Here is a 24,342-nt window from a genome sequence, read left to right on the forward strand (position 1 = left end):
CTCTGGTGATAGATAACTACTAATTTGCTGAGCAAACAAGTTTGTATTGCTATAGGTCTAATACAACACAAATGTCTTTGTGACACATGAATTCAAGTCCCTAATATGTTTAGAGGTTTGGGTTTTGGTGTGTAGTTTTTGACAACATTTTGCTTCCGGTATTGTTATTCGGAAACATTTATGAACATGGGCTGTACAGTACAATATACCAGCATGATATGCTGCTAACGCTGCAGTTACCCCAGTGCTTCATAATATTTCTCAACCTGAGTTGACTACTGTCTGAGCTCAACAACATTCCGCCTCCGAGCATGTTATTTCGTCACACAATCACTATCTACTAGTCAGTGATTGTGTAGTCACTAATAGTGACTACTAGTCAGTGATTGTGTAGTCACTAATAGTGACTACTAGTCAGTGATTGTGTAGTCACTAATAGTGACTACTAGTGACTACTAGTCAGTGATTGTGTAGTCACTAGTAGTGACTACTAGTCAGTGATTGTGTAGTCACTATTAGTTACTAGTAGTGACTACTTGTCAGCGATTGTGTTCACGAATGATGAAAGTAACTAAAATTAATAATGAAATGCAATCAAATTAAAGGAATTAGTAAATTCATCACATTTGTTCTTCAGTTGACAACAAAAAAAGAGGCTTTGGGTCATGAGAAAATGTCTGGGGAATCAGCAGACCAGTTAAGCACATGTGGGGAGTGATGTCAACCATTACCAGCCATGATCAAACAACACAATAAGCGTCCTTTTCCTCAAGGGAATTTCGAACAAGACAATATCACTTCAGCCTACTGACATATCTGCAAGAAGTGTTCTTACCCATGCAATTCAATCTACATTTTAAAAATCACAGTAAGAGCACTAGAGTATCTCCCTTACTAACAGAACTATTTCTTATATGTGACGGTTTCAAAAATATAATTATCCTCTAGTCCTCCACCAGCTGATGTGGGATGAATGGTCTCAGAAGCTATAGTAATCATATCTTAGTAGCTATTTACTAACTAAAACCTTTTATAATGTAAGTCATGTACATACCTGCCAACTCTCACGCATTGGGCGTGAGAGTTGGCAGGTATGCCAACTCTCACGCCCAAATCTCACGCAATCACCCCAAAGAAAAAATGAAAATGCATGAGAAATGCGTGAGATTTTTGCCCAAATTCCCAAAATTTTATATATGCTATCATTAATACATCAATTGCCCCAAAATTAAATCTCACGCATTGCCCCACTCTTGGGTTGGCAGGTCTGGTCATGTAACCATATTCCAATTTTATAATAAAACTCAAGATAACTATTTATGGTTGATATGATGTAGAAAGATATTATGGGCTACTGGGGGTGGCTACTTATGTCACTGGGCTCACGTTATAAACCGATGGATACATAATTATACTTACAGTACATGTATTTACTGCAGGTAAAGCATCGCTTTCAAACTCGTTCAGAGTTGTCGCCCCCAGTACATGAGTGGAAAATTGTAGGCTACGTGAGCCCGTGAATGGTTCGATTCGAGAAGAGTTCTATTCGGTATTTCGTTAATATTGAGTCTGGTTCCTAGCCTAAATAACGGACCAATAAAGATCAAGCTACATGTACACAACTATAAATTTTTGGTCAGATCTAAAAAAGATAACGATTTGTGAGTTTCTAGCCGCAATTCCTAACTCGGTTGCGGAATGTACACAGAAATAAATTTTGGCGCCTACAATATAACTGTACGTTGACAAGGTCGTTTCTATGCAACTACAAAACTGCTAATGCTAGTTGTACTGCGTAGTTGTAGTAGGCTGTTGTTGTACATGAATTTTAGTATACTCATGAATAGAGCTTGTACATTGATAATATTATTACAAACTACTACGCATGTACTACATTGGAAAGCGGTTATTTTATATGACTACAGCAGGTTTTGGCTTGCCCACAAAACAGTTATACTTTTTCTTCTATTTACAATACAAATTAGAACCTGACTTTTCAGCAATTATTAGCCTAGCTACAAAACAGTTATGTTTCTATTAAATACATATTAGAACCTGACTTTTCAGCAAATATTAGCCCAGCTACAAAACAGTTATATTTCTATTTAATACACGTTAGAACCTGACATTTCAGCAATTATTAGCCTAGCTACAAAACAGTTATATTTCTATTTAACACATGTTAGAACCTGACTTTTCAGCAATTATTAGCCTGGCTACAAAACAGTTATCTTATTTCAACTTCATGGACTTGAACAGCAAGTATTAGCCTGGCTACATAAAAGTTTTATGAAAGCTTTAGTTTGTATGAAGTTTACTTCATACAAACTAAAGCTTAGAGTTATGAGAAGGTATTATCATTGTATGTTGTATGTAAAAGTTACATATTATTTAGATTTACATAGCATCTCTCAACGAAATATAATATCTACCAAATAGGAAACCGTTGAAAAAGTTGGATACACGAAGTTGCAAAATTGTATAAAGAAAAGTACACACTGAGTACAGCTGAGTACACACTGCCTTGATGCATATTCCACTAATGCAAACAAACTGACAAGAAATACAGGATGACTAAACTATATAAATGTATGCAACATAAAAGTTAATAAAACAGTAGTTACTACTGGAGCAGGGCATCAAATAAAAGGTAATACACTATAATAGTCCGGTGTGAAAGAACAATAAAATTTTGTCATAAAACATATTGAAAATATCCGCATACATGTGTACATCGGGAAGCATAACAGGTAAACATATGTTTAGCTATGCGTAATGGATTTTTCCATACCATAATATGCTGGAGATGGCCTACTATTGTCATCTTCTGGAGTCAACTTCTTACACTGTGACTCGTAAGCTTGTAGTACAGCTGGACTCAGTCTAATAAGTTGCCGACTAATGACCTGATAGTCAGAGCTACTCTCTTTAAGATAATATAAAATGGTCTCATTTACCATCTGAATACTATCATACATTCCAGATATATGCTCCTGTCGACAATGTTTGTAATCTTCGACTGGAACTACATTAAATACACCATAACTAGTATGGTGTGTTTTATAGCGCTTCGGGTACTTGATTTTATAATACATAAGCTGAGCATCTAGTGAGACAACAGGAAATTCCACAGGGTTTTCTGTAAGTTCCTTGCCATTCCAGTTGGTAGCTTCATGATCTTCTGTTGTCGTGAAACACTTCACTGCTCCTTCTCTGGTGGATTCTTCCTTGGCTATTACACAAATAAAAAATAGAAAACGTTACAGACTACTTCACAAAGTTTTGATCTAGTTAACCCTTTGCTTACGAAATCCGTAAAAGCCCGGAATACGAGCATTGTCTCAGCGTACGCATCCCAAAAAAGCCCGAAATAATTCGGCCTTCGATAGACCTTTTTTAAAATATATTATTTATTAAAAAAACAGCATTAAAATTAGTAATTTGATTAATTTCCGTTGGCTTTGTAATACTGTTTTGAGGCTATAAATAATACCTAATACCCATGTGCAAGCAATACACTTTGCAAAAATGTGATCTTTTATGGAAATCTATTCATCATGAACGCACTCTGTTGTTCAAGCTCTGCTAAAAAGTTCGTTTCGAAGAAGACATCAACTGGTTTGGAAGTGAAGAAGAGGATATCAGGTCGGAAGAATTGGGGAAGACGATGAAAGCGAAAAATAAGATCAACAGGGTGAATTGGATTGCGAAAGTGAGAGTGAAACGGCCGGCGATGAAACCGGGAGTATTTACGGATTTCAAATAGGAGCTGACTTAAAACCAAAAAAATTACATTTTGCTGACAGCTTGGCGGGAGTAAGTTAGAATTTTTAAACAGGTAAGTATTTTTAATATTTAAAGCTTTTTATAACATCGGCCATTATAAATGTTATATTTAACAAAACGAATAAATATGGCCTTCAAAAACATTGCGATGCTTCGGAGCCTGTTGATGGTAAAGATATTTGGCGAGTTATTTATTTAGTTTTGCATATAAGTATTTTCAAAAAGCCTACTCTGTTGTCTTACTGGTCAACAACCCTTTATTATCTACACTGATTTTTAATAAAATTAAAAATAGAAAGAAAAATAGAAGCAAGTTTGCTTTCTACTGTGCATTTTGCTGACAATTTTGAACAGCCTGCTAGCAAAAAATTTTTCAAGTTAGAAGATGTTTTTGTCATGATATGCGACCGGTTATATTCTGTTTTGCTGCCTGGTAAATTCATATCTATAGATAACAACTTGCTAGCTTGGAAAGGACGACTTGGACAACCAGTTTTTGCAAACTCTTGCAAACGTATGACACCGTGCAGATGCTTATCATAAACCATTTTCACAGAGTTATTGCTTCCAAAAATGTATTTGTTATTGATGTTTTATGATAGAAAGGTGGCAACTTTGACACATCACAATTTTGATAGAAATATTCACAGACGAATAAATTTGCAGGAACGATTTGCAGGGAATAGATGGCTGCCTGTTGAGAAATTTCTCAGCTTTCCTATGCATATTAATTTATGTAACTTCCAGAATTGTGATGTAAGTTACTGCAGTTTTTATGCAGTCATGTCGAAGGCTCAAATCGCCCAAGTATTTGCCTCCGTACGCTGGTATTTTCCCGGCCGTAAGCGCGCCGTAGCCAAAGGGTTAAGAACATGCATTAGATATATATAAAGCAAGTAATGTCTGTAGATACCAACACTATACTATTTAAAGATATCAGAATAGTATTCTCATGCTCTAGATTTGTGAACACAGTAAAATAATTTTCATATATTAACATGATACAAATATAAAACTTGTTAGCCTGTATGTGGCTTACATCTTCAACCTACCTGCTTCAATATCCGCCAATGCTCGACCGTCTTCCTAACGTAAATAAAAACAACTGGTTAAAAACGAAATTCAATGCAAAAATGTTAAAAAGTTGTTAGTTCAGGTTGAGAAAATTAAACCAAATAAGTGAGGAAGTATCTTAACATATATTTACATACAAGATATACAGATGTGCTAAATCTGCTGGGAATAGTTATTGTTTCACATACCTTTATACTTGCCAATAATTCTTTACGGTATGTGGAAGGATTTAAAGACATATCACCATCTTTTCTATTTTCTAGCTCAAACGATTCAACATATCGTTGCGCATGCTGAAAATATTAATAACATTATAAAAAGAGAGATTCTTAGAATTATTCTTTAATAAGTTTACAACAAGAAAAATGTGCCGAATATCTAGAAAGTTCAAGATTATTGCATAACCCCCTACAAGGAATCACACTAATTTTGCTGAAAAAACATTGTGGTTAACAGTGAAAATTGACAAAATATGACTAGGTTCCCTAGTAATAGTTAATGTGTAGATAAATAATCCAGCCAGACGTTACCTACTGATAATTGTTGAAATCTTGAGACCACTACGAATGAGAGTGTCACTCACCTTGATAACATACAGTCCACAGCTTACACAATCTTTCTGTTGCATAGCCGCCATCTCACCATCTGTCACAGCATAATCAGCAAACCTCTCATCAACAGAAACAAGCTTCCTGCAAATATTGTTGCTAACAGTGAGTTTTTGGATTAAACCATTTATGCTAGAATGCAAAGGCAATAACTGTTGCTTTTTGTAAGATTTACCAACAAACCTAGTGAAGTATTTCATGCTCACCTTTTTTCAATGGTCTGTTGTCCTTTGTAAAAGAGTCCATTAAATGAATTTACCTAAGTTTCCTATCTACCAGCTGCAAAAAGAGTACCATATACAACTTGTATATAAAGCTATGCAAGCTAATGCAAGTTGCATGTTATAGATACACGCAGAGCAAGTATTCCCGTGCCTACAAAACTTATTCAAGTTACACGCTATATAAAAGATGTGCTGTTTCAAATTTTAAAAACAATTATAATAACTATGCACAGCCATGCAACACTAATTGTTCTCAAAATTAATATCTTGACATAGTCTTTTAGTATAAAAGAGCAGCATAAGAATACTAACCGTTAGGGAGTAGTGATTTCACTCAGAATCATGTTTTGGTACTATAACAATGTCAGCAGGCTGGTCTAATGCGTTAGTGAAACTATCATGGATTAGTAGATCATGAAACCAATGATATACAGCCCCCCATGGAGGGCTGTATATCATTGATGAAACTGAAAATAAACATTTGATAAAGATATGTGATGCGGAGAACCGGACATCCGGTTCTCCGCATCACATCTCCCTCTCTCTCTTCCCTTTATCTCTTGTTTTTAGCCCTGTCTATTATCCGCTCTATTGTTCTCTGAAACTATTACCTTTTCCTTAAGCCCTGACTATTGTTCCCATTCATTCCTTCTACGTCACATACTCCCGAAGAGTAGGGACATCTAGCCGGATGTCTCTATTTCTTATCTCCGGTTGTTCAGCAAAACGAACTCTCCGCTGCCTGACTGGTGACTTTCTCTCCCTTGTCTCTCTATCTATCCTTCTGATTTCTTGTTGTTTCTTTTCCTCCCTGTTAACCCTTTCTGCATCTTGCCCCCTGGCTCTTTCTCTTTCAATAGCTCTTTCAGCTATTTGCCTATCTTCTCTAGCTCTTACCACATCTCTTTCGTATTCTCTTTCCACTGCTGCCATTTCGCTTTCGAACCTTATTCTTATTTCCGCTTTCTTTTGTTCTCTATCTTGTCCTGCTCTTTCTATCACCTCTCTTTCTCTTCTCCTCCATATGCTCTCTTCCTCCTGTTGACTACCTTCTCTCTCTTGGGTTTCCCTCGCAGCTTCGACGTTCCTTTCCTCCGAACTTCCATCTCTATTTAACCTCTCCCTATTAATCTCCTTTCTCTCGTTGCCTCTTTCTGTCCCTGCCCTAGTGTCTCTCTCTCCTTAGAGGCCGATACAGACGTTCCCTCAAGTCCCTCGCACCCCTTCTCCTGGTCGCTATGTATCTACACATAGTCTCAGATAACACCCTCGCCCAGTGGTCGTTAGGGTGGACTTCGTCCTTCAAATGTTCTTTGTTGAAAAAAAACAGGCCATCCTGACCTCTTCCGAAGAGGCGGGTGCACAAGTTCGGCGTGCCCTCCTTCTTGTTGGAGTTGAGGGTACATATGAGCCTATTTAGGCGACCTATAATGCCGTACTGTGCAGCTGGCACCCTGGTAGAGGGGTAAAAGGAGCAGAGGATTACTCCCGGTCTATTTGATGCCCTTCTCAGGGTCTGCTCGTACTTGGAAACCTTGTCCCCATCCACGGCGTCATCTCTTCGGCTCATGATGTCGGGAACTCCGGAAATGACAATCTTTATTCCGGGGATTCCGCACCTGTACAACAGCTCCACCAGGGTGGCTCCTAGGGCAATTTTTTTCACCCCCACTGGTGCCGTGATGTAGTGAGCTATGCTGTTCCCGACTATTGTGTAGTCCTCCATCTCTATTACTACTTTCTCTATTATTATTGCTCTTTCTCTTTCTATTAAACCCCTTCTATTATCCGTGCTGTTAACCTCCTCACTTTCTATTGTCAAGCCTTTCTTTTACTTTGAGCCCTTTCTATTGAATCCAACTTTGGTTGTAGTATTCTAAGTGTCTACAACAGAAGTTATTTGGAATAAACAAAATCATTGTCACGTTTATTTATTCTATCTCTAGTACTCTTTCTTATTGGGTTACTATTACAATTATCTCCTACCCATGTTTTCTTTCTATTCCCTTCCCTACTATTACTAACTACTTCCTTATCCTGAGACTCTATCATGTACACTCTATCCTGATAGAGTGAAAGGGGGATAGCGGCATCTTAACTGCGAGCACGCGAGAGGTAGGACGCAAAAACCAGGTACGTTAGAGATAAAAAAAGTTAACGAATAATACAATATGGCAAGATCTTTTCTGCTTCGTTAAGCGTTGCATAATAAGTTTATAAAATATATATTTTGTTGCTGTAACAAAAATTATGATAAAATTAATCTCATGACGAACTTTTACCGCTGATTAAATGAAATAGAGATGTTTTGACAGCATCACGTCACATCACCTTTAGATCACAACCTCAGAAAGACATACCTTGACTGTTGATTTCGACTTCAAAATCGCCAGTTTATGCCAACATTTACCACCTAAAACAAGTAAAATAAAATCTAAAACTTGTCCAATATTTCGAAGGAAAATTACAATTAGAAATTTAACAGACTGCACTAGAAGACACTGTTGCAACACAAACTGTCATCAAGAACATAGTTGCTTATAAAACATCTGTCTAGGATCTATTTTTAGCAGCATCACATTTTATTAAGAGCAGTATATCTTTTTGGCATTTTTTCAATGTATTATGTTTTTATCACTCTTTTATATATATACCTTATATTTCTAGTATCTAGAATAAATCTAGGCATTTCCAGCACCAGCAAAACACCAGTAATCATTCGTTAATGCCAGTAATCATTCTTAATTTTCAAGAAGAGTTTTGACTGCAAGCATGCAAAACGATGCTGGCCCCACGATGCTGCTTTCTTTAGATATGCAAAAAAGAAACAAATATTGCCCGCTAGAGCAGGTCGTTTAAAACTGATGTCAAAGGTTTATTTTAAAAGCTATACAAAACTATTTTCTTACGTCCGTGGTACTACTGATTACATATAATCGCCAACACAGCTACACAGTTTTCAAACCGAGTTAGGAACTACGGACTAGAAACTCACAAATCTTATTTGTGAGTTATCTTTTTTAGATCTGACCTAAATGTTTACGTATACTAACGCGGTTTGGCGGTTACTGTAGTCACCGAGAATAGTAAGAAAGTCCGTGTTCAAGCTGAGGCACCCAGGCTATGTTCGCAACACGCTCTCCACAATTTTATAGAGAGGTAAGTGATGTAAATTACAAACTTTATGAATACATGTACCGCGCAAAACAGTGTAGAGTTTAGGCAATAAAAAGAGTTGCTTTGCCTTTATATTTTTATTTATTCTAACCTACGGCGTTTGCGTGATAGCTGCGATTAACTGTTCGTTTTTGAGCTTGTAATAACATTTCCACATATTTTGCACATACGACACAGCAGAGTAAGACACGGTGAATCTTTTGATACCGAATAGCTATAATCTGAATTTTGTTGCAAGTCAACTTTTAAAAACTTGGCAGAAAACAGAGCTACACGCAAGTCAGCAATAAAGCCAAAACCCCAAGACAGTCATTGCCGAAGCAAACACTGCGGAAGAGAGAGAGAGAGAGGGAGAGAGGGAGAGAGGGAGAGAGGGAGAGAGGGAGAGAGGGAGAGAGGGAGAGAGGGAGAGAGGGAGAGAGGGAGAGAGGGAGAGAGGGAGAGAGGGAGAGAGGGAGAGAGGGAGAGAGGGAGAGAGGGAGAGAGGGAGAGAGGGAGAGAGGGAGAGAGGGAGAGAGGGAGAGAGGGAGAGAGGGAGAGAGGGAGAGAGGGAGAGAGGGAGAGAGGGAGAGAGGGAGAGAGGGAGAGAGGGAGAGAGGGAGAGAGGGAGAGAGGGAGAGAGGGAGAGAGGGAGAGAGGGAGAGAGGGAGAGAGGGAGAGAGGGAGAGAGGGAGAGAGGGAGAGAGGGAGAGAGGGAGAGAGGGAGAGAGGGAGAGAGGGAGAGAGGGAGAGAGGGAGAGAGGGAGAGAGGGAGAGAGGGAGAGAGGGAGAGAGGGAGAGAGGGAGAGAGGGAGAGAGGGAGAGAGGGAGGGAGGGAGGGAGGGAGGGAGGGAGGGAGGGAGGGAGGGAGGGAGGGAGGGAGGGAGGGAGGGAGGGAGGGAGGGAGGGAGGGAGGGAGGGAGGGAGGGAGGGAGGGAGGGAGGGAGGGAGGGAGAGAGAGAGGGAGGGAGAGAGGGAGAGAGGGAGAGAGAGAAACTGAGTTAATGCTTCTTTCAACCCTTTTGAGTTATGGTGTGCACACAGAATGCATGATGGCAGCAGATAGGTTGAACGTTAACATAAACTACTTCACAATTCAAGATACTATTACAACACTAAGCTCATTTGATGTACCAAAGTGCTATCTGCATCCAAGTTCAAAGATAAAAGCCGTTTGCCAGTAAGTAATGTATTGTATGGAGATATTAGTAGCATCAGATGTCAGGAAGGAGCAATGCTGAAACCATCGGAGATACACAATATTGCAATGAGCAAAACAACTGGTACACCGAAGCACTCTCAGGAAAAACAACAATTACAAAAGTATCAACAAGCAAATCAGAAGCTTCCAAGAGGAAGGTATCCAACTGAGAAGATGCGTCAATCGGCTTGCCAGGAAAACCATGGCGTGTACTAACTGTATGATTGTGTAGAGATATTATGTGTGTGACTGATTTGTATTTTGTCAAGTATGTCATAACATCAACATCAGAGCCTATCATCTGACTGTGACAGGTCTAAAACAGAATGTGTGAGCGTGTGCAGAATAATAGAACAATACAAGCCAACATCAAAAAATGCAGCATATGAACAATATATGAAAACAACATAGGCTACAAACAGTTTGGAGTATTGTGTGAATGACAAATGGTTGAAATTGTGTTACGAAAGTTGACTATGACGTGGATCTACACTAACCACCACCAGCCATGACCAACTGCAACTTATAACCGCCTCCATCCAGTACATTCTTCTGACGTAAACAAGCACCAACCTCCCCAACGGAAGAGAAGTTACACAATAACATCTTCTACTCGAATTACACCCAACAGATTTAATACCCAAAGACAGTTCTCACTCATATCAACCTCTGCAACATAGAGATACTAGTCCGAATACCTAAACGTATGCCCACAGGCTAATAGAGACATAAAATACAACGGCTACAATTGCACTTCATCTTTTGACTGTAATACCTCATTGTACGCACGAGACTGGGCTTAAGAGCATTACAGCTGTTAATAAGTTGGAGATGTAGCAAAAAAGTGTGATGATGTATGTGAAATATGAAATGCGAAATGTGGCGATATAATCAGTAAAGATATAACATGGCAGTGAAATATTCTTGTACTAGCGGAATGCCCGTCATTGTATGGGTATTAAAAATCAGTTTATAAATAATGTAAGGTAGTGTAGTTGCCGACCACTTGCTATTAGTCTGGCACATTGCCAGCACGGCTAATTTGAGTACGCTTACTAATAAGAGTTAACTACTTGCTCTCACAATTGAGCACGCATAAAATTATGCTATTGTTCTCCATGACGTCGCTCCATGATGTTGCGCCGTAACGAAGAGCGGTAGTGTATTTTCACCCATATAACGACATATATTGCCTAATGAATTCATCAAGATCGTGTGGCTTAATTGGTAAGGGATTGGAATAGCAAACTGGAGGTTCGAAGATAAAAATCTGCGATATAGATTCATCATTCTAAGATTTTAATAGCTATAGCTGGACATACTGAAGGACACACATACACGCAAACTTTGAGAAATATATATAAAAGTCCTATATGTCTTCTTAGTAATAATACTAATAAAAGTTCACATAAAAGTTCAGTTAGTGAGTAAAGCTATAAAATAATTTAAAGAATATTATTCGCTATAAGCATGCATGAATAATATTATTTTTATTCAGCTGAACAATTATATTCCAAAAATTTTAAAAACAAGTTTATTCGAAATTTCAAGAAGGTAATATTTTAGTATACAATAAAGTTACAGAGAGACAACAGAGTGATATTTGAAAGAGACCAAATAATTGAAAGCAAGCCAGGTCATAGATTACTGTAAAAGGCGATAATACTATTGATTTAATACAAATAAAATAGGAATTGAAATACGTTTCTATGGCCACATCAATAAATAGCTTAGTTTCCCATGCTTAGGCTCTCTATAATTACAAAGTTTGTCCATGTATGCTACACACAGTACAGCCCACTTATATATTTGTATGTGTATATGAAATATCTTGAAGTAAATTTTGAACTTGCAATTTTTGTGTGTATAATTTCATTGCTGGCGTATGTGTATACTAATGATCGTTTAAATTCATAGGATTTTTTATGACTTGACAGTTAGGGTAACTTTGGCTTGTGAAAACCCGCTGTCAAATTTATCATAAAGGTTGACTTGCAACAAAATGCACATTACAGTTATTTGGTATCAAAAGATTCACCATGTCTTACTCTGTTGTGTTGTAGGTGCAAAATATGTGGGAATGTGATTACAAGCTCTTAAAGGCTAAAAAACGAACAGTTAATTGCAGCCACACGAGACCGCCGTAGTTTGGATTCTCTTTCCAAAACGGCTCAAATGGAACGTAGTTGTACAAGATGGTTTCAGTTTACACTTTCACGCAACCTCATTCGTTGAAATATTTAAACAAATATGCTTAACGCATTCAATAAAACTATGTCTATTGTTCTTACACGTTTGTTTTATCGTCATTGTAATGCTGTCACTTTTAGCACTAATATCTTATAACTTACCGTAAAAATTTGTTTAATTTTTTAACCTTAGCTCAAAGGAGTACATATCGTCTGATTATCATGACGAGCCTGTTGGTCACCTGTGATAATTGAAAAGCGCTAGGGAAATTATTTGCGAAGTATGGGGTCACATGATCAGATTATGACTAGACGATTAGACCAAGCCGAAACAAAACTGTAAAGTAGCGAACATCTATATTTGATACGGGGTCTCCGGTAAAACCAGAAGTGCTTGTCATAAACTAGTGCTACGAGAAGTTTTATATTGAGCTTTTTATTGGCCTTTCAATTCACGTGAGAACATCACGTAACAAAACAATAACCAAATGTAATGACTACATCAGAGAAATAAGCTGATTCCAATCTACGGCAACTTTTCATTTTTGAGCTTTTAAATGCTTGTAATCACATTTCCACATATTTTGCCCCTACAACACAACAGAGTAAGACATGGAGAGCCTTTTGATACCAAATAACTACCTATAATGTGAATTTTGTTGCAAGTCAACCTTGAAAGAGTTTGTATGAAGATTAGGACAAAATGAAGCCATTTCAAGTAGACAGCAACCTCAACATGGCTAGCAGCAAATCTCAAGGTTCACCTTGAATCTTGTTAAGCAGGAACTGCTAGCAGAGATTCATCTTATGGTGCATAGTTTACATTTTAGAGGATGTCAGACCCAACTCGAATCCTGATTGGCTGCTCAGGTAGCGTTGCGGCAATAAAATTGGAGGAGCTTGTTGAGCAGTTGCTCTCAGCTGTCAGCAACTCAGAACTTCGTGTGATCATCACCGAGCATGCACGCCATTTTACTCCTCTCAAAAAGTCTGTAGAGAAAGTTATATATTACACGGATGAAGATGAATGGAAGGTTTGTGTTAGTTATAGATATATAAACCTAGATTGGCCAATAGGGAAAACGCCTGTCAAAAGCCTGACTTAAATAGCATGACGTTACGTCATTGTATTGTACCTAATGCTTGACTGCACTGTTGTTTACAATGGAGCTAATGGAGAAGGTGACAAAATCACATTTATTTTCACATAAAAACCTTCTTGGATACATAATCTAGTGAATCAAAGCGATTATGTGATAATATCTGATAACCACCATAGATTAAAACTAGCCCACCCACCCGAAGAGCAGACCCTGGCTAGGTACAAGACTAATATCATGCTGAACTAAACATGACTAAATATGATGAGCCTGTGAAGTTTTGATTTGATCAGGGAAGTGGAATCAGTGGCTTTCTTAGCTAGAGCTGGAATGACACCAAGGAATGCAGGGTCGGGCCAGACTCAGGGTCAGCAATGAGGGTCAAGATCGAGTCGGACCAGGTCAACATGGTGATTTTTTTTATTCATTTAAGGTTAAGAGATAGTTCTATTACAGCCTAATGTTGTAACATCAATAACCTAAAATAAAAGAACCCATCATCACACCAATCATTATATTTTGTGGCTCGGTTTATAGATGCAATTTACAATTTATGGCTAGACATTGGTGGATTAATGCTATTCAATGGGTGATAGATTAATGGCATGATTTGGCTAGTGTTTTTATTACGGATTTTATTTTCAACTGCTATTATAATCAACAAGAAGAGATTAGTTGAGAAATACTTTGCAAATATAGAAATGGATAACCCAGCATAATGGAAAGCCAAAATCCATCAGTTCCCTAAAACTTTTGGTATTAGTGAAAGAAACTGAAAATAAAATAAATTTTCTGGAATGAAGGTTCGTAGACACGCTTTTAAGTTCCTCAGAATGCCTTCGTTGTAAATGCCTCGATAGTATTGAAGTGGACCCTTCTTTGTAGCTTAACTTGCTTTCGTATATTGTACAAATAATTGATATTTCTCTTTCTTGACCGGCTTCTTCATGAATTCCCAGACCACCGACATGTTGATTATTTCTTGCCGAAAAACATTGTGAAACCTATAGTCCAAAGACTATTGTCGCAGACGTAAAAATATAGTCTGAACCCACCTTGTTTTATTTCACTTGGTCCTTTCGCGCTAGGACTATACGCGACTCTAATTCATCGCACTTGAAAAGCGATATACAATCGCTCTCATTTAGCCATAAACCTACCCGTGTCTTTGTACAAGAAGACCCGAGGGTTGGGTGGCCCGACCAGGGCACCTCTGACCCGGTGGGTCAAGACCAGACGAGCTACCCGTGCCAGCTCTATTCTTAGCTTCATAATGTGCCCTAATCAAAATATATCTCTTTGCTATCTCACGAGCTAGGCTACTAGCATGAAGATTACACTTAAACAATAGCATGATGTTGAACCTCAGCAACCTCTCCATGGTGGCAATTAGTGCTAGCCTGGGAAAGTTTGTCACCAACCCAGCACTACTAAGCAACACTCTCATCGCTTTCTCACTGTGGTTTCAAACCTCAATCACCACAGGCGAAGACAAAGTCAAGCCACCACAATTCTTAACTGTGATTAGGGCATTCGTTGCTTGGTTGACATCATAGTTGGTAACATCCACGATGCTAGTAATACAATCATTAGACTTCAGCTTTAGTGACCGAGATACATAGCCAGTTGTAAAATAATCATTCTGTCTCATTTTTGACTTGAGACATACTTGCATACTCATCATATTTAGTTATGTTTAGTTCGGCATGATATTAGTCTATTCACCGAGCCAGGGTCTGGCTCTTCGGATGGGTGGGCTATTTGCTCCCCCTCCTCTCCTTTCCCTCTTCTCTCTTATCCCCTTCTCCCTTCTTCTTAGGAAAAGGGGAAAAGAGAGAAGGGGAATAGAAGAGGAGGTTGAAAATAAAGCCCTGATGGCTCATGATTTGTGTGCAACATTTCATAACTTTTATAGTTTTAATCTATGGTGGTTATCAGATATTATCAGATAATCGCTTTGATTCACTAGATTATGTATCCAAGAAGGTTTTTATGTGAAAATAAATGTGATTTTGTCACCTTCTCCTCATTAGCTCCATTGTAAACAACAGTGCAGTCAAGCATGAGGTACAATACAATGATGTTACGTCACGCTATTTAAGTCTGACAAGGCAACCAATGGGAATAGCTATTATTGGCCAATCTAAGTTTATATATCTATGGTGTTAGTAGTTAACAAGGACGATTTTTACCCATTTTGAACAGCCATTCATTTTAGCCAGAACCAGAGGGAAAAGAACCGAACAAGAGCGTATATAACAACTAAGAAAATAGATCACTTAGTCTTTGTTTACATGATTAGTAAATTTTAATAAATTTTATCAAAGTCTTTGGGCGGTGTTCAGGGTAAGGTCATTTAGTTTCTTTCAAACAAAAGAACGAAATAGCATCAGAACAAACTATATAAATGAAAAACATTTAGTAGTTGCCTACTATACAACATTTCTTTTGAGAAAGCAACTCCAAAATATGTACAAACTTGGACTTTTGATTGTCAGTTCAACGAGTATTAGTTAGTAGTAGCTTGGTAATAAATTTGGTTTAGTAGTTCAATTTAACAGTGAATTCCTCAAACCGCTTTTAGTGAAATCCTCTTATAGCCATTGTGAATATCTAACCTTGATATCACACATCCCCGATACTGCTATCGTGACCTGTATAACGGTGTCATACCTCTCCGATACTGCTCTCATGACCTGTATACCGGTGTCATGCGTTTCTTATCCTAGTCTCCTGCATTGCTAATAACTCATGTCACCAATTCCCAATGGTGGTATCAGAAATTTTTAATTTGACTCACGCCTGTGCAATACCAATGTCAAGTATCGTTAGACCATTGTCACACATCTCCAATGCTTAGTTTCGTAAATTCCCAATACTTCTTACGCAAACCCAAGTATTTGTGTAACAAATTCTTGTGTAACCCCGAATTCGTAACATCAGTTTCCTGGCATAGTCCTGGTGTTACAAGTCAGCAAGATTGGTGTCTTGATCCACCAACATGGATCGTATATAGGCTGTTGACCATTATTTCTATTAACTTAAACATACCGGTAATACATACGAAAGACTGCTTGAAGGAGTTGCTTGTGTCCCCACTTGCTGTCTCGGTACTCCTGCGAAGTTGCACCACTGATCTCTGAGACGCATTGTGGTGGAGTCTTCAACGCTAGTAGTTGTTGGAACTCATAAAACCCAATTAGGGGACTGCATGCACTGGCTCCAATCAATGCGTCTTCTGCTTTCACCACTATTGTAACGGAAGAAACATGCCTTCCAACAAACATCTTCAGATATCTAATCACTAATAAAAACAGATCTAATAGGCATTTTATCTTCAGCAACTAAAGGCTTCAACTGTAATGCTCAAGTAGAAAATTATTTAAGGTTGGACCAATTACAGCTCTGAAAACACTACCTGCACCTATGCAATTCTCATTGATTGATAGTTGGGAGTTTGCACCAGACCGCCACCATGTGTATTCTTTGTAGTTCTGTGTTGTAAATAGTAACCACATGTATGAATAGTACTGTAAGACTTTAACAGTCCCAATAAACATAACCAAACAAGGTTCAAGGGAAAGGGCAAGAGGAAGTAAAAGTTTGATAAGAGATACACAACCTTGTTTAGAAAGCTGTACATCGCTAAACATTACCCTAGTCACCAAACTGTCACTAAACATTACCCTAGCCACTGACCTGTCACCAAACATTACCCGAGTCACTGACCTGTCACTAAACATTACCCTAGCCATTGGCCTGTCACTGAACATTACCCTAGTCACCAACCTGTCACTGAGCATTACCCTAGTCACTGACCTGTCAATGAACATTTCCCTAGTCACTGACCTGTCACTAAACATTACCCTAGTCACTGACCTGTCACTGGACATTACTCTAGTCACCAACCTGTCACTGAACATTACCCTAGTCACTGACCTGTCACTAAACATTACCCTAGTAACTGACCTGTCACTGGACATCACTCTAGTCACTGATCTGTCACTGAACATTACCCTAGTCACTGACCTGTCACTGAACATTACTCTAGTCACTGACCTGTCACTAAACATTACCCTAGCCACTGACCTGTCACTGAACATTACCCTAGTCACTGACCTGTCACTGAACATTACCTGAATCACTGACCTGTCACCGAACATTGCCTTAGTCACTGACCTGTCACTGAACATTACCCTAGCCGCTGACCTGTCACTGAACATTACCCTAGCCACTGACCTGTCACTGAACATTACTCTAGTCACCAACCTGTCACTAAACATTACCCGAGTCACTGACCTGTCACTGAACATTACCCTAGCCACTGACCTGTCACTAAACATTACCCTAGTCACTGACCTGTCACTGAACATTACTCTAGTCACCAACCTGTCACTAAACATTACCCGAGTCACTGACCTGTCACTGAACATTACCCTAGCCACTGACATGTTACTGAACATTACCCTAGCCACTGACCTGTTACTGAACATTACCCTAGTCACTGACCTGTCACTGAACATTACCCGAGTCACGGACCTGTCACTAAACATTGCCTTAGTCACTGACCTGTCACTGAACATTACCCTAGCCGCTGACCTGTCACTGAACATTACCCTAGCCACTGACCTGTCACTGAACATTACTCTAGTCACCAACCTGTCACTAAACATTACCCTAGTCACTGACCTGTCACTGAACATTACTCTAGTCACCAACCTGTCACTAAACATTACCCGAGTCACTGACCTGTCACTGAACATTACCCTAGCCACTGACATGTTACTGAACATTACCCTAGCCACTGACCTGTTACTGAACATTACCCTAGTCACTGACCTGTCACTGAACATTACCCGAGTCACGGACCTGTCACTAAACATTACATTAGTCACTGAACATTACCCTAGCCACTGACCTGTCACTGAACATTACCCTAGTCACTGACCTGTCACTGAACATAACTCTAGTCACCAACCTGTCACTGAACATTACCCTAGTCACCAACCTGTCACTGAACATTACCCTAGCCACTGACCTGTCACTGAACATTACCCTAGTCACTGGTCTGTCACTAAACATTACCCTAGTCACTGGTCATTCAATGAACATAGCCCTGGTCACTGAAGCATCAATTTGGATAAAATATCATGTAAGGATATTACTTGTTTAGAGAATGCTTTGGTTTATGTATGAAATAGATGCTTTGAGGTTCTATAAATTGCAGATAAATTTAACCTATCACTGTTATCTATATTCTTAATTTTTTAATATAATATTTGTAATCCACGACCAAACAGAGCGAAGCGATTGGTTGGCAGATTTATGATAAATGCACATGTGCACACAACTCCCGAAAATTATTCATCAACAATGAGACGAACCCTTGTATCAAAATTTCATCAATAAATTTAACCATCGTTTTGTAGAGTCGTTAAAGTATAATAACGATACAAAACACATACAAACCTATTTAAACATGTTACCAAGTCTTTGTAAACTGTCGTTATTATCTTAAAACTTACCCATCTGATCGGATTATACACAAATAGACAGATTTATTTGAACGGAAATTGCCACAAAACGCTTGAAAAGTTCGGTTTAATTAAAATTAAGACTGAAAATTGAAACGCCAATAAAGCCGTGCGACAGATAGTAGAACTATTTAGCAGTGCGCATTTCACGAGAAAACCTTGCTAATTTCACCAGTCTATGGCCTTGTTTACTTGTAATCGAATTTATTCAAAGGTTTCTGTAATAAACGTAGACCGTTTGAGGCGTAGACCGATTTACAGGTACGAATTTGTAGTACACAGTTTATCAGCCTATGTTTTCTTTGTCCAATCACCGAAGGTTTCATTGAACTATTTAAAACGTTAGCCGAAATTCTTTACAACTTCTGTACAAGCTAGGGCCGAACTACAATGCCCCTTTATGACGAGGCATTCCTCTCGATCTAGCATGGGGTTTGACAATACACAAGAGTCAAGGTCCTACCACGACTAAAGCTGTCATTGATATAGGCCACCACGGAATGACCGCTGGAATAACGTTTGTTGATCTTTCTCCCGAGTTCGAAACATCAATGACTTACTTGTTAACAACTTCGCTAGGGAGCCCATCACTCGATTAGCTATCAATGACCAAATCTTACAACGTAAAAGAGAGGAGACTAGACTGCGCGACATTTAACAGATACTGTATAGCCTACTTATAACAGATATTGTAATATCAACAATTAACCAATTACTTGTATACCTGGTTTCAACCCGACATTACCTCCAAAATAAATTGTTAGTTGCACCTTTGTAGAGTCGTGCTCCCTTAAATTTATTGTATATCATCTCAAACAAGTCTCATTTACACTATACTGTCAATTCCTACTGAGAACTACTTTTTCAACAATCAACAGTACCCTTTCTTTTTTCCATTATCACTTTCGTCGTGAGTTGTATGACAGTGGAATTTCTAGTAGTTATAATGATGTACTTTCATCCTTTGGTATATTTGGTCCCTTATATACACAAGTTGACGCTGTAAGTACTGTGTACCCATAGGCATGGAACAAGATGGGAGATAATGTGCTGCATATCGAGTTAGGAAAATGGGCGGATGTGTTTGTTATAGCTCCACTGAGTGCTAACTCCCTCGCCAAGATGGCCAATGGACTGTGTGATAACTTATTGGTAAGAGTCTGTCTCTCCCATGCTTGGTTGAATTGTTGAAACATAAATGTGGGCGCCCTAGTCAGCCGTTAGTATCAACTCAACGTAAACTTCACCAACGATTTATAATTTATCCCAACCAATGGCTAATCCTATAATCATTTTTTCTTTTCTGCTACATGTACTTGTGTGAATGCTAGGAATCTAGATGAAGTTATCTCCCCAACAGTGTGCTGCCTTCTGGTTGTACTGTAGAATTAGTTTTATGTTTTTTGTTCAGTTTCATTGAAATTTTATGGAAGTTTTTAGACCTTTCCATTTAATAGTTATTTATTAGAGTAAAGACTTGTAATACATAACCTGGATGTCCTTTCACCATAGGCTCTGATATTAATATGATGTCCTTCATGTATGTGTTAGTCGGTAGGTACCTTTCAACAAGCTCTTGTTTTATTCCGGTTTTTCACTCGTTTGCCTTTGAGCCTTTCCCTCAGAGCTTCAAGTGTCAAATTAAAGTATTTTGACCTTATGAGCAATAAAAGATAGTATGAAATATGAGAGGTATTTTTTAAACAGCAAGAAGCCATTTGCAAATGGAATATTACACTCACTCCGTAGAGATAACTCCAGCTAGATCCACATGAGACTAAGAGTGTGCTCAACCTGTCATAGACTGTCATATCTCATATACTGTAAGATCGTTATGGTTGTAGACATGCACAGTGCGAGCATGGGACATGCGGAAGCCTCTCTTGTTTGCTCCTGCCATGAACACTCGTATGCTCCAACACCCAATTACTCGTCCTCAGATCAATTCCCTCGTATCCTTTGGTTACATAGAAATCCCGACTGTTGTGAAGATGTTAGCATGTGGAGAGAAGGGAGATGGGGCTATGGCTTCCGTTAACACTATAGTAGATCGGGTTGTGGCTTCTTTAAAAACTAGCAATACATGATTAGTACTATAGTACTACGGTAATAGGACTGTTGGAACTCGGGCCTCCATGGGCTTGTTAGGCTAGCGGGCAAAGACATACCAAACAGGAAATGCATCATCTAAGTGCCATCTATGCTTTATATAAATGCTGAGCAATTTATTTGAGGAGTTTAGATTGTGTGGGCGGTTTCTATATTGCGTAAGAGGAGTCTATATTGTGTAGGCGACTTACTGTGTGGGAGGAGTCTATACTGTGTGGGAGGAGTCTATACTGTGTGGGAGGAGTCTATACTGAGTGGGAGGAGTCTATACTGTGTGGGAGGAGTCTTACTGTGTGGGAGGAGTCTCTACTATGTGGGAGGAACTATACTGTGTGAAAGTAGTCTATACTGTGTGGGAGGAGTCTATACTGTGTGGGAGGAGTCTATACTGAGTGGGAGGAGTCTATACTGTGTGGGAGGAGTCTTACTGTGTGGGAGGAGTCTCTACTATGTGGGAGGAACTATACTGTGTGAAAGTAGTCTATACTGTGTGGGAGGAGTCTATACTGTGTGGGAGGAGTCTATACTGTGTGGGAGGAGTCTTACTGTGTGGGAGGAGTCTCTACTATGTGGGAGGAACTATACTGTGTGAAAGTAGTCTATACTGTGTGGGAGGAGTCTATACTGTGTGGGAAGAGTCTATACTGTGTGGGAGGAGTCTTACTGTGTGGGAGGAGTCTATACTATGTGGGAGGAACTGCACTGTGTGAAAGTAGTCTATACTGTGTGGGAAAAGTCTATACTGTGTGGGAGGAGTCTATACTATGTGGGAGGAGTCTTACTGTGTGGGAGGAACTATACTGTGTGAAAGTAGTCTATACTGTGTGGGAAGAGTCTATACTGTGTGGGAGGAGTCTATACTGTGGGAGAGGAGTCTATACTGTGTGAGATTGGTCTATAATAGGTGAAAGAGATCTATACTGTGTAACAGTCTTACTGTGTGGCAGGAGTCTTACTGTGTGGGAGGAGTTTATACTGTGTGTGAGGAGTCTTACTGTTTGGGAGAAGTTCATACTGTGTGGGAGGAGCCTATACTGGGTGGGAGGAGTCTATATTGCATAAGAGGAGTCTATGCTGTTTGTGAAAAGTCTAAATGGTGTTTGAGTGGTGTTTAAAAATTCTCGTTGGTATGGAAGAAGTCTAGGTGGCGCAGACGTAGCAGTTTTGTATCAACAAAGTCACCACAGGAAAACTTGAATAATATGTTGTCTAATCACAAGGAATAACTCGTTCAAAGGCTATAGATTCTTTAGAAGGTACAATAATGGTTTTATTTTAATAACTGATGATTAACATATATGCATTGGCTTAGATGCCATTTTGTAATATCTGCCATTTTATAAGGTTTTATACTCAGCCGATGTTATCATCTGTCCTAATAAATATACATATTTTTTAATCTCTTTTCATTCGCTATTTTCTCCAGTTTTAGTTTTAGTTTGTATGCGCTACAGCGTGTAAGGAAGATAAGTATCACATGAGTCAGGACTTGACCATGTATATCGCTTGCTGTCACTATAGCTTCTCTTAAATACCAGGTATATACAGTCATACCTCGACATACAAGCTCAATGTGTTCTGTGACTGAACTCCTTCGTCAATTTACTCTTGTCTCAAGGTACTATTTCCTATATAAAATAACTAAATATAAATTAATCCGTCACCATACTAGTGCACTTCTTTACATTTTTACCTGCGATACATGCGTAGTTACTGATGGTCTGAGAGAGACTTGACAGCAACGCGTTTGGTACACTAAACATATGTAACTGAAACATAGAATTTAACCTAAATGAACTTGGTTTACTAAACACACGCTTAATGTTATGTTTTAATCTTTTACTAAACTTACTTTTATTTTGCCATATTGATTTTTATTAATCGTTTCTGGTTTGGCGCTTTTTGCCTCGCATTCTGTAAAATCGACCTTTTGCAAACTGATTTGAGGAGAAAGACCGAGTGATGATCTTCTCGAAAGCAACCTCTCACAGCTTTCGAGGCATACCGTGGCCATTAAGAACCATCCTTGGGCATATAGTGGCCATCGAGAACCGGCTTGTCTGCTCGTATTTCAAAGATTACTTGTATGTCAAGGAAGAAACTTGCTCGAAACTCCGCTTGTATCTCGATTTTCTCGTTTGTTGGGACACTCTATGTCAAGGTATGACTGCAGTAGAATTGGTGTCCTGAAATGAAAATAAGCTTCTAACACCAGGTATATGCTACTGTTGTTGTCTTCTTTTGCTCATGAAATTGCTTGACCATGATTTTAGTTGTGCATGCTGATAAATGCAGTCTGTTACAGGAAAGAGTCAGCGGTATTGCTGACTTTACCAAGAGCAGAGTTTGCTATAAAAATAGTCACCAGGTTTGGCTAGCGTTAAATTAAACAATCTCTAAAGGTATTAAGAAGTTGTCTTCTCATTCATAAATTCTACCTTGTTCAGTCAATAAGCAACAGCACGCAGACGTCCTATAAAAATTTAGCTAATAAAGGAAGATGAAAAATATTAACAAAATTGGTTGGATGTAGGGTTGGTCTTTTATTACTGCATTATGTAATAGGGAAACTCCATTAAGTTTTATTAAAGTTCTTATCTCTAGTGCTATCAATGATATACAGCCCCCCAGGGGGACTGTATATCATTGGTGCTATGGACTGATATGTGCCAGTAACTAAACACTTACGGTTACGGTGGTCTCCAATGTTGGTGATGGTGGTCTACAATGCTTATATAAATGAACACATTCTTGGTATGCTGCACATGCTATTGTTGTTATCAAAGGTAGAACAATGTTTCATATAAAAGCTAGCAGAACCAGATATAATTGTAATTAGAGAGGATAGGAAAGCCTTGCTAATTCTACCCTACTGACCCACTCGCGTGCAGTTACTGCCAAGAATGGTATCTCTTGAACATCTTATTTAACCACCTGAGAATTTATGGGATAAACTAATTACTAATAAGCATTCTACTCACATTGTGAGGGATCGCGTACTACTATAATCATAAAATACATTCTACTCACATTGTGAGGGATCACGTACTACTATAATCATAAAATACATTCTACTCACATTGTGAGGGATCACGTACTACTATAATCATAAAATACATTCTACTCACATTGTGAGGGATCACGTACTACTATAATCATAAAATACATTCTACTCACATTGTGAGGGATCGCGTACTACAATAATCATAAAATACATTCTACTCACATTGTGAGGGATCACGTACTACTATAATCATAAAATACATTCTACTCACATTGTGAGGGATCACGTACTACTATAATCATAAAATACATTCTACTCACATTGTGAGGGATCACGTACTACTATAATCATAAAATA

The 24,342-nt window shown here is 38.7% G+C and overlaps 2 protein-coding genes across 2 annotated transcripts; one reads left to right on the forward strand and one right to left on the reverse strand.

Moving 5' to 3' along the window:
* Positions 1-2,762: 2,762 nt before the first annotated feature.
* Positions 2,763-5,834, reverse strand: LOC137401008 (uncharacterized). Its single transcript, XM_068087348.1, has 5 exons — positions 5,675-5,834; positions 5,444-5,552; positions 5,049-5,153; positions 4,839-4,872; positions 2,763-3,232 (listed from the first exon to the last, which is right to left on the reverse strand). Exons 2-5 carry the CDS (start codon positions 5,495-5,497, stop codon positions 2,763-2,765), a joined length of 663 nt encoding a protein of 220 aa, XP_067943449.1. The 5' UTR covers positions 5,498-5,552; positions 5,675-5,834.
* A 2,905-nt stretch (positions 5,835-8,739) lies between these two features.
* Positions 8,740-21,592, forward strand: LOC137399224 (phosphopantothenoylcysteine decarboxylase-like). The gene is made up of 4 exons (XM_068085236.1): positions 8,740-8,851; positions 13,069-13,272; positions 19,896-20,024; positions 20,717-21,592. The coding sequence occupies exons 1-4, from the start codon at positions 8,816-8,818 to the stop codon at positions 20,957-20,959; spliced, it is 612 nt and encodes a 203-aa protein (XP_067941337.1). The 5' UTR covers positions 8,740-8,815; the 3' UTR covers positions 20,960-21,592.
* The last annotated feature ends 2,750 nt before the right edge of the window (positions 21,593-24,342 follow it).

The sequence above is a fragment of the Watersipora subatra genome, chromosome 7 (genome assembly GCF_963576615.1).
Source record: "Watersipora subatra chromosome 7, tzWatSuba1.1, whole genome shotgun sequence".
Classification (NCBI taxonomy): domain Eukaryota; kingdom Metazoa; phylum Bryozoa; class Gymnolaemata; order Cheilostomatida; family Watersiporidae; genus Watersipora; species Watersipora subatra.

Excerpts from the sequence above, each read along its gene's own strand:
- LOC137401008 (XM_068087348.1), bottom strand. The coding sequence starts at position 5,497 with ATGGCGGCTATGCAACAGAAAGATTGTGTAAGCTGTGGACTGTATGTT. Across the intron at positions 5,154-5,443 it reads GTGGACTGTATGTTATCAAG|CATGCGCAACGATATGTTGA; the intron begins GTGAGTGACACT and ends TAATATTTTCAG. Across the intron at positions 4,873-5,048 it reads AATTATTGGCAAGTATAAAG|GAAGACGGTCGAGCATTGGC; the intron begins GTATGTGAAACA and ends TATTTACGTTAG.
- LOC137399224 (XM_068085236.1), top strand. The coding sequence starts at position 8,816 with ATGTTCGCAACACGCTCTCCACAATTTTATAGAGAG. Across the intron at positions 13,273-19,895 it reads CGGATGAAGATGAATGGAAG|GCATGGAACAAGATGGGAGA; the intron begins GTTTGTGTTAGT and ends GTGTACCCATAG. Across the intron at positions 20,025-20,716 it reads GACTGTGTGATAACTTATTG|ACATGCACAGTGCGAGCATG; the intron begins GTAAGAGTCTGT and ends TTATGGTTGTAG.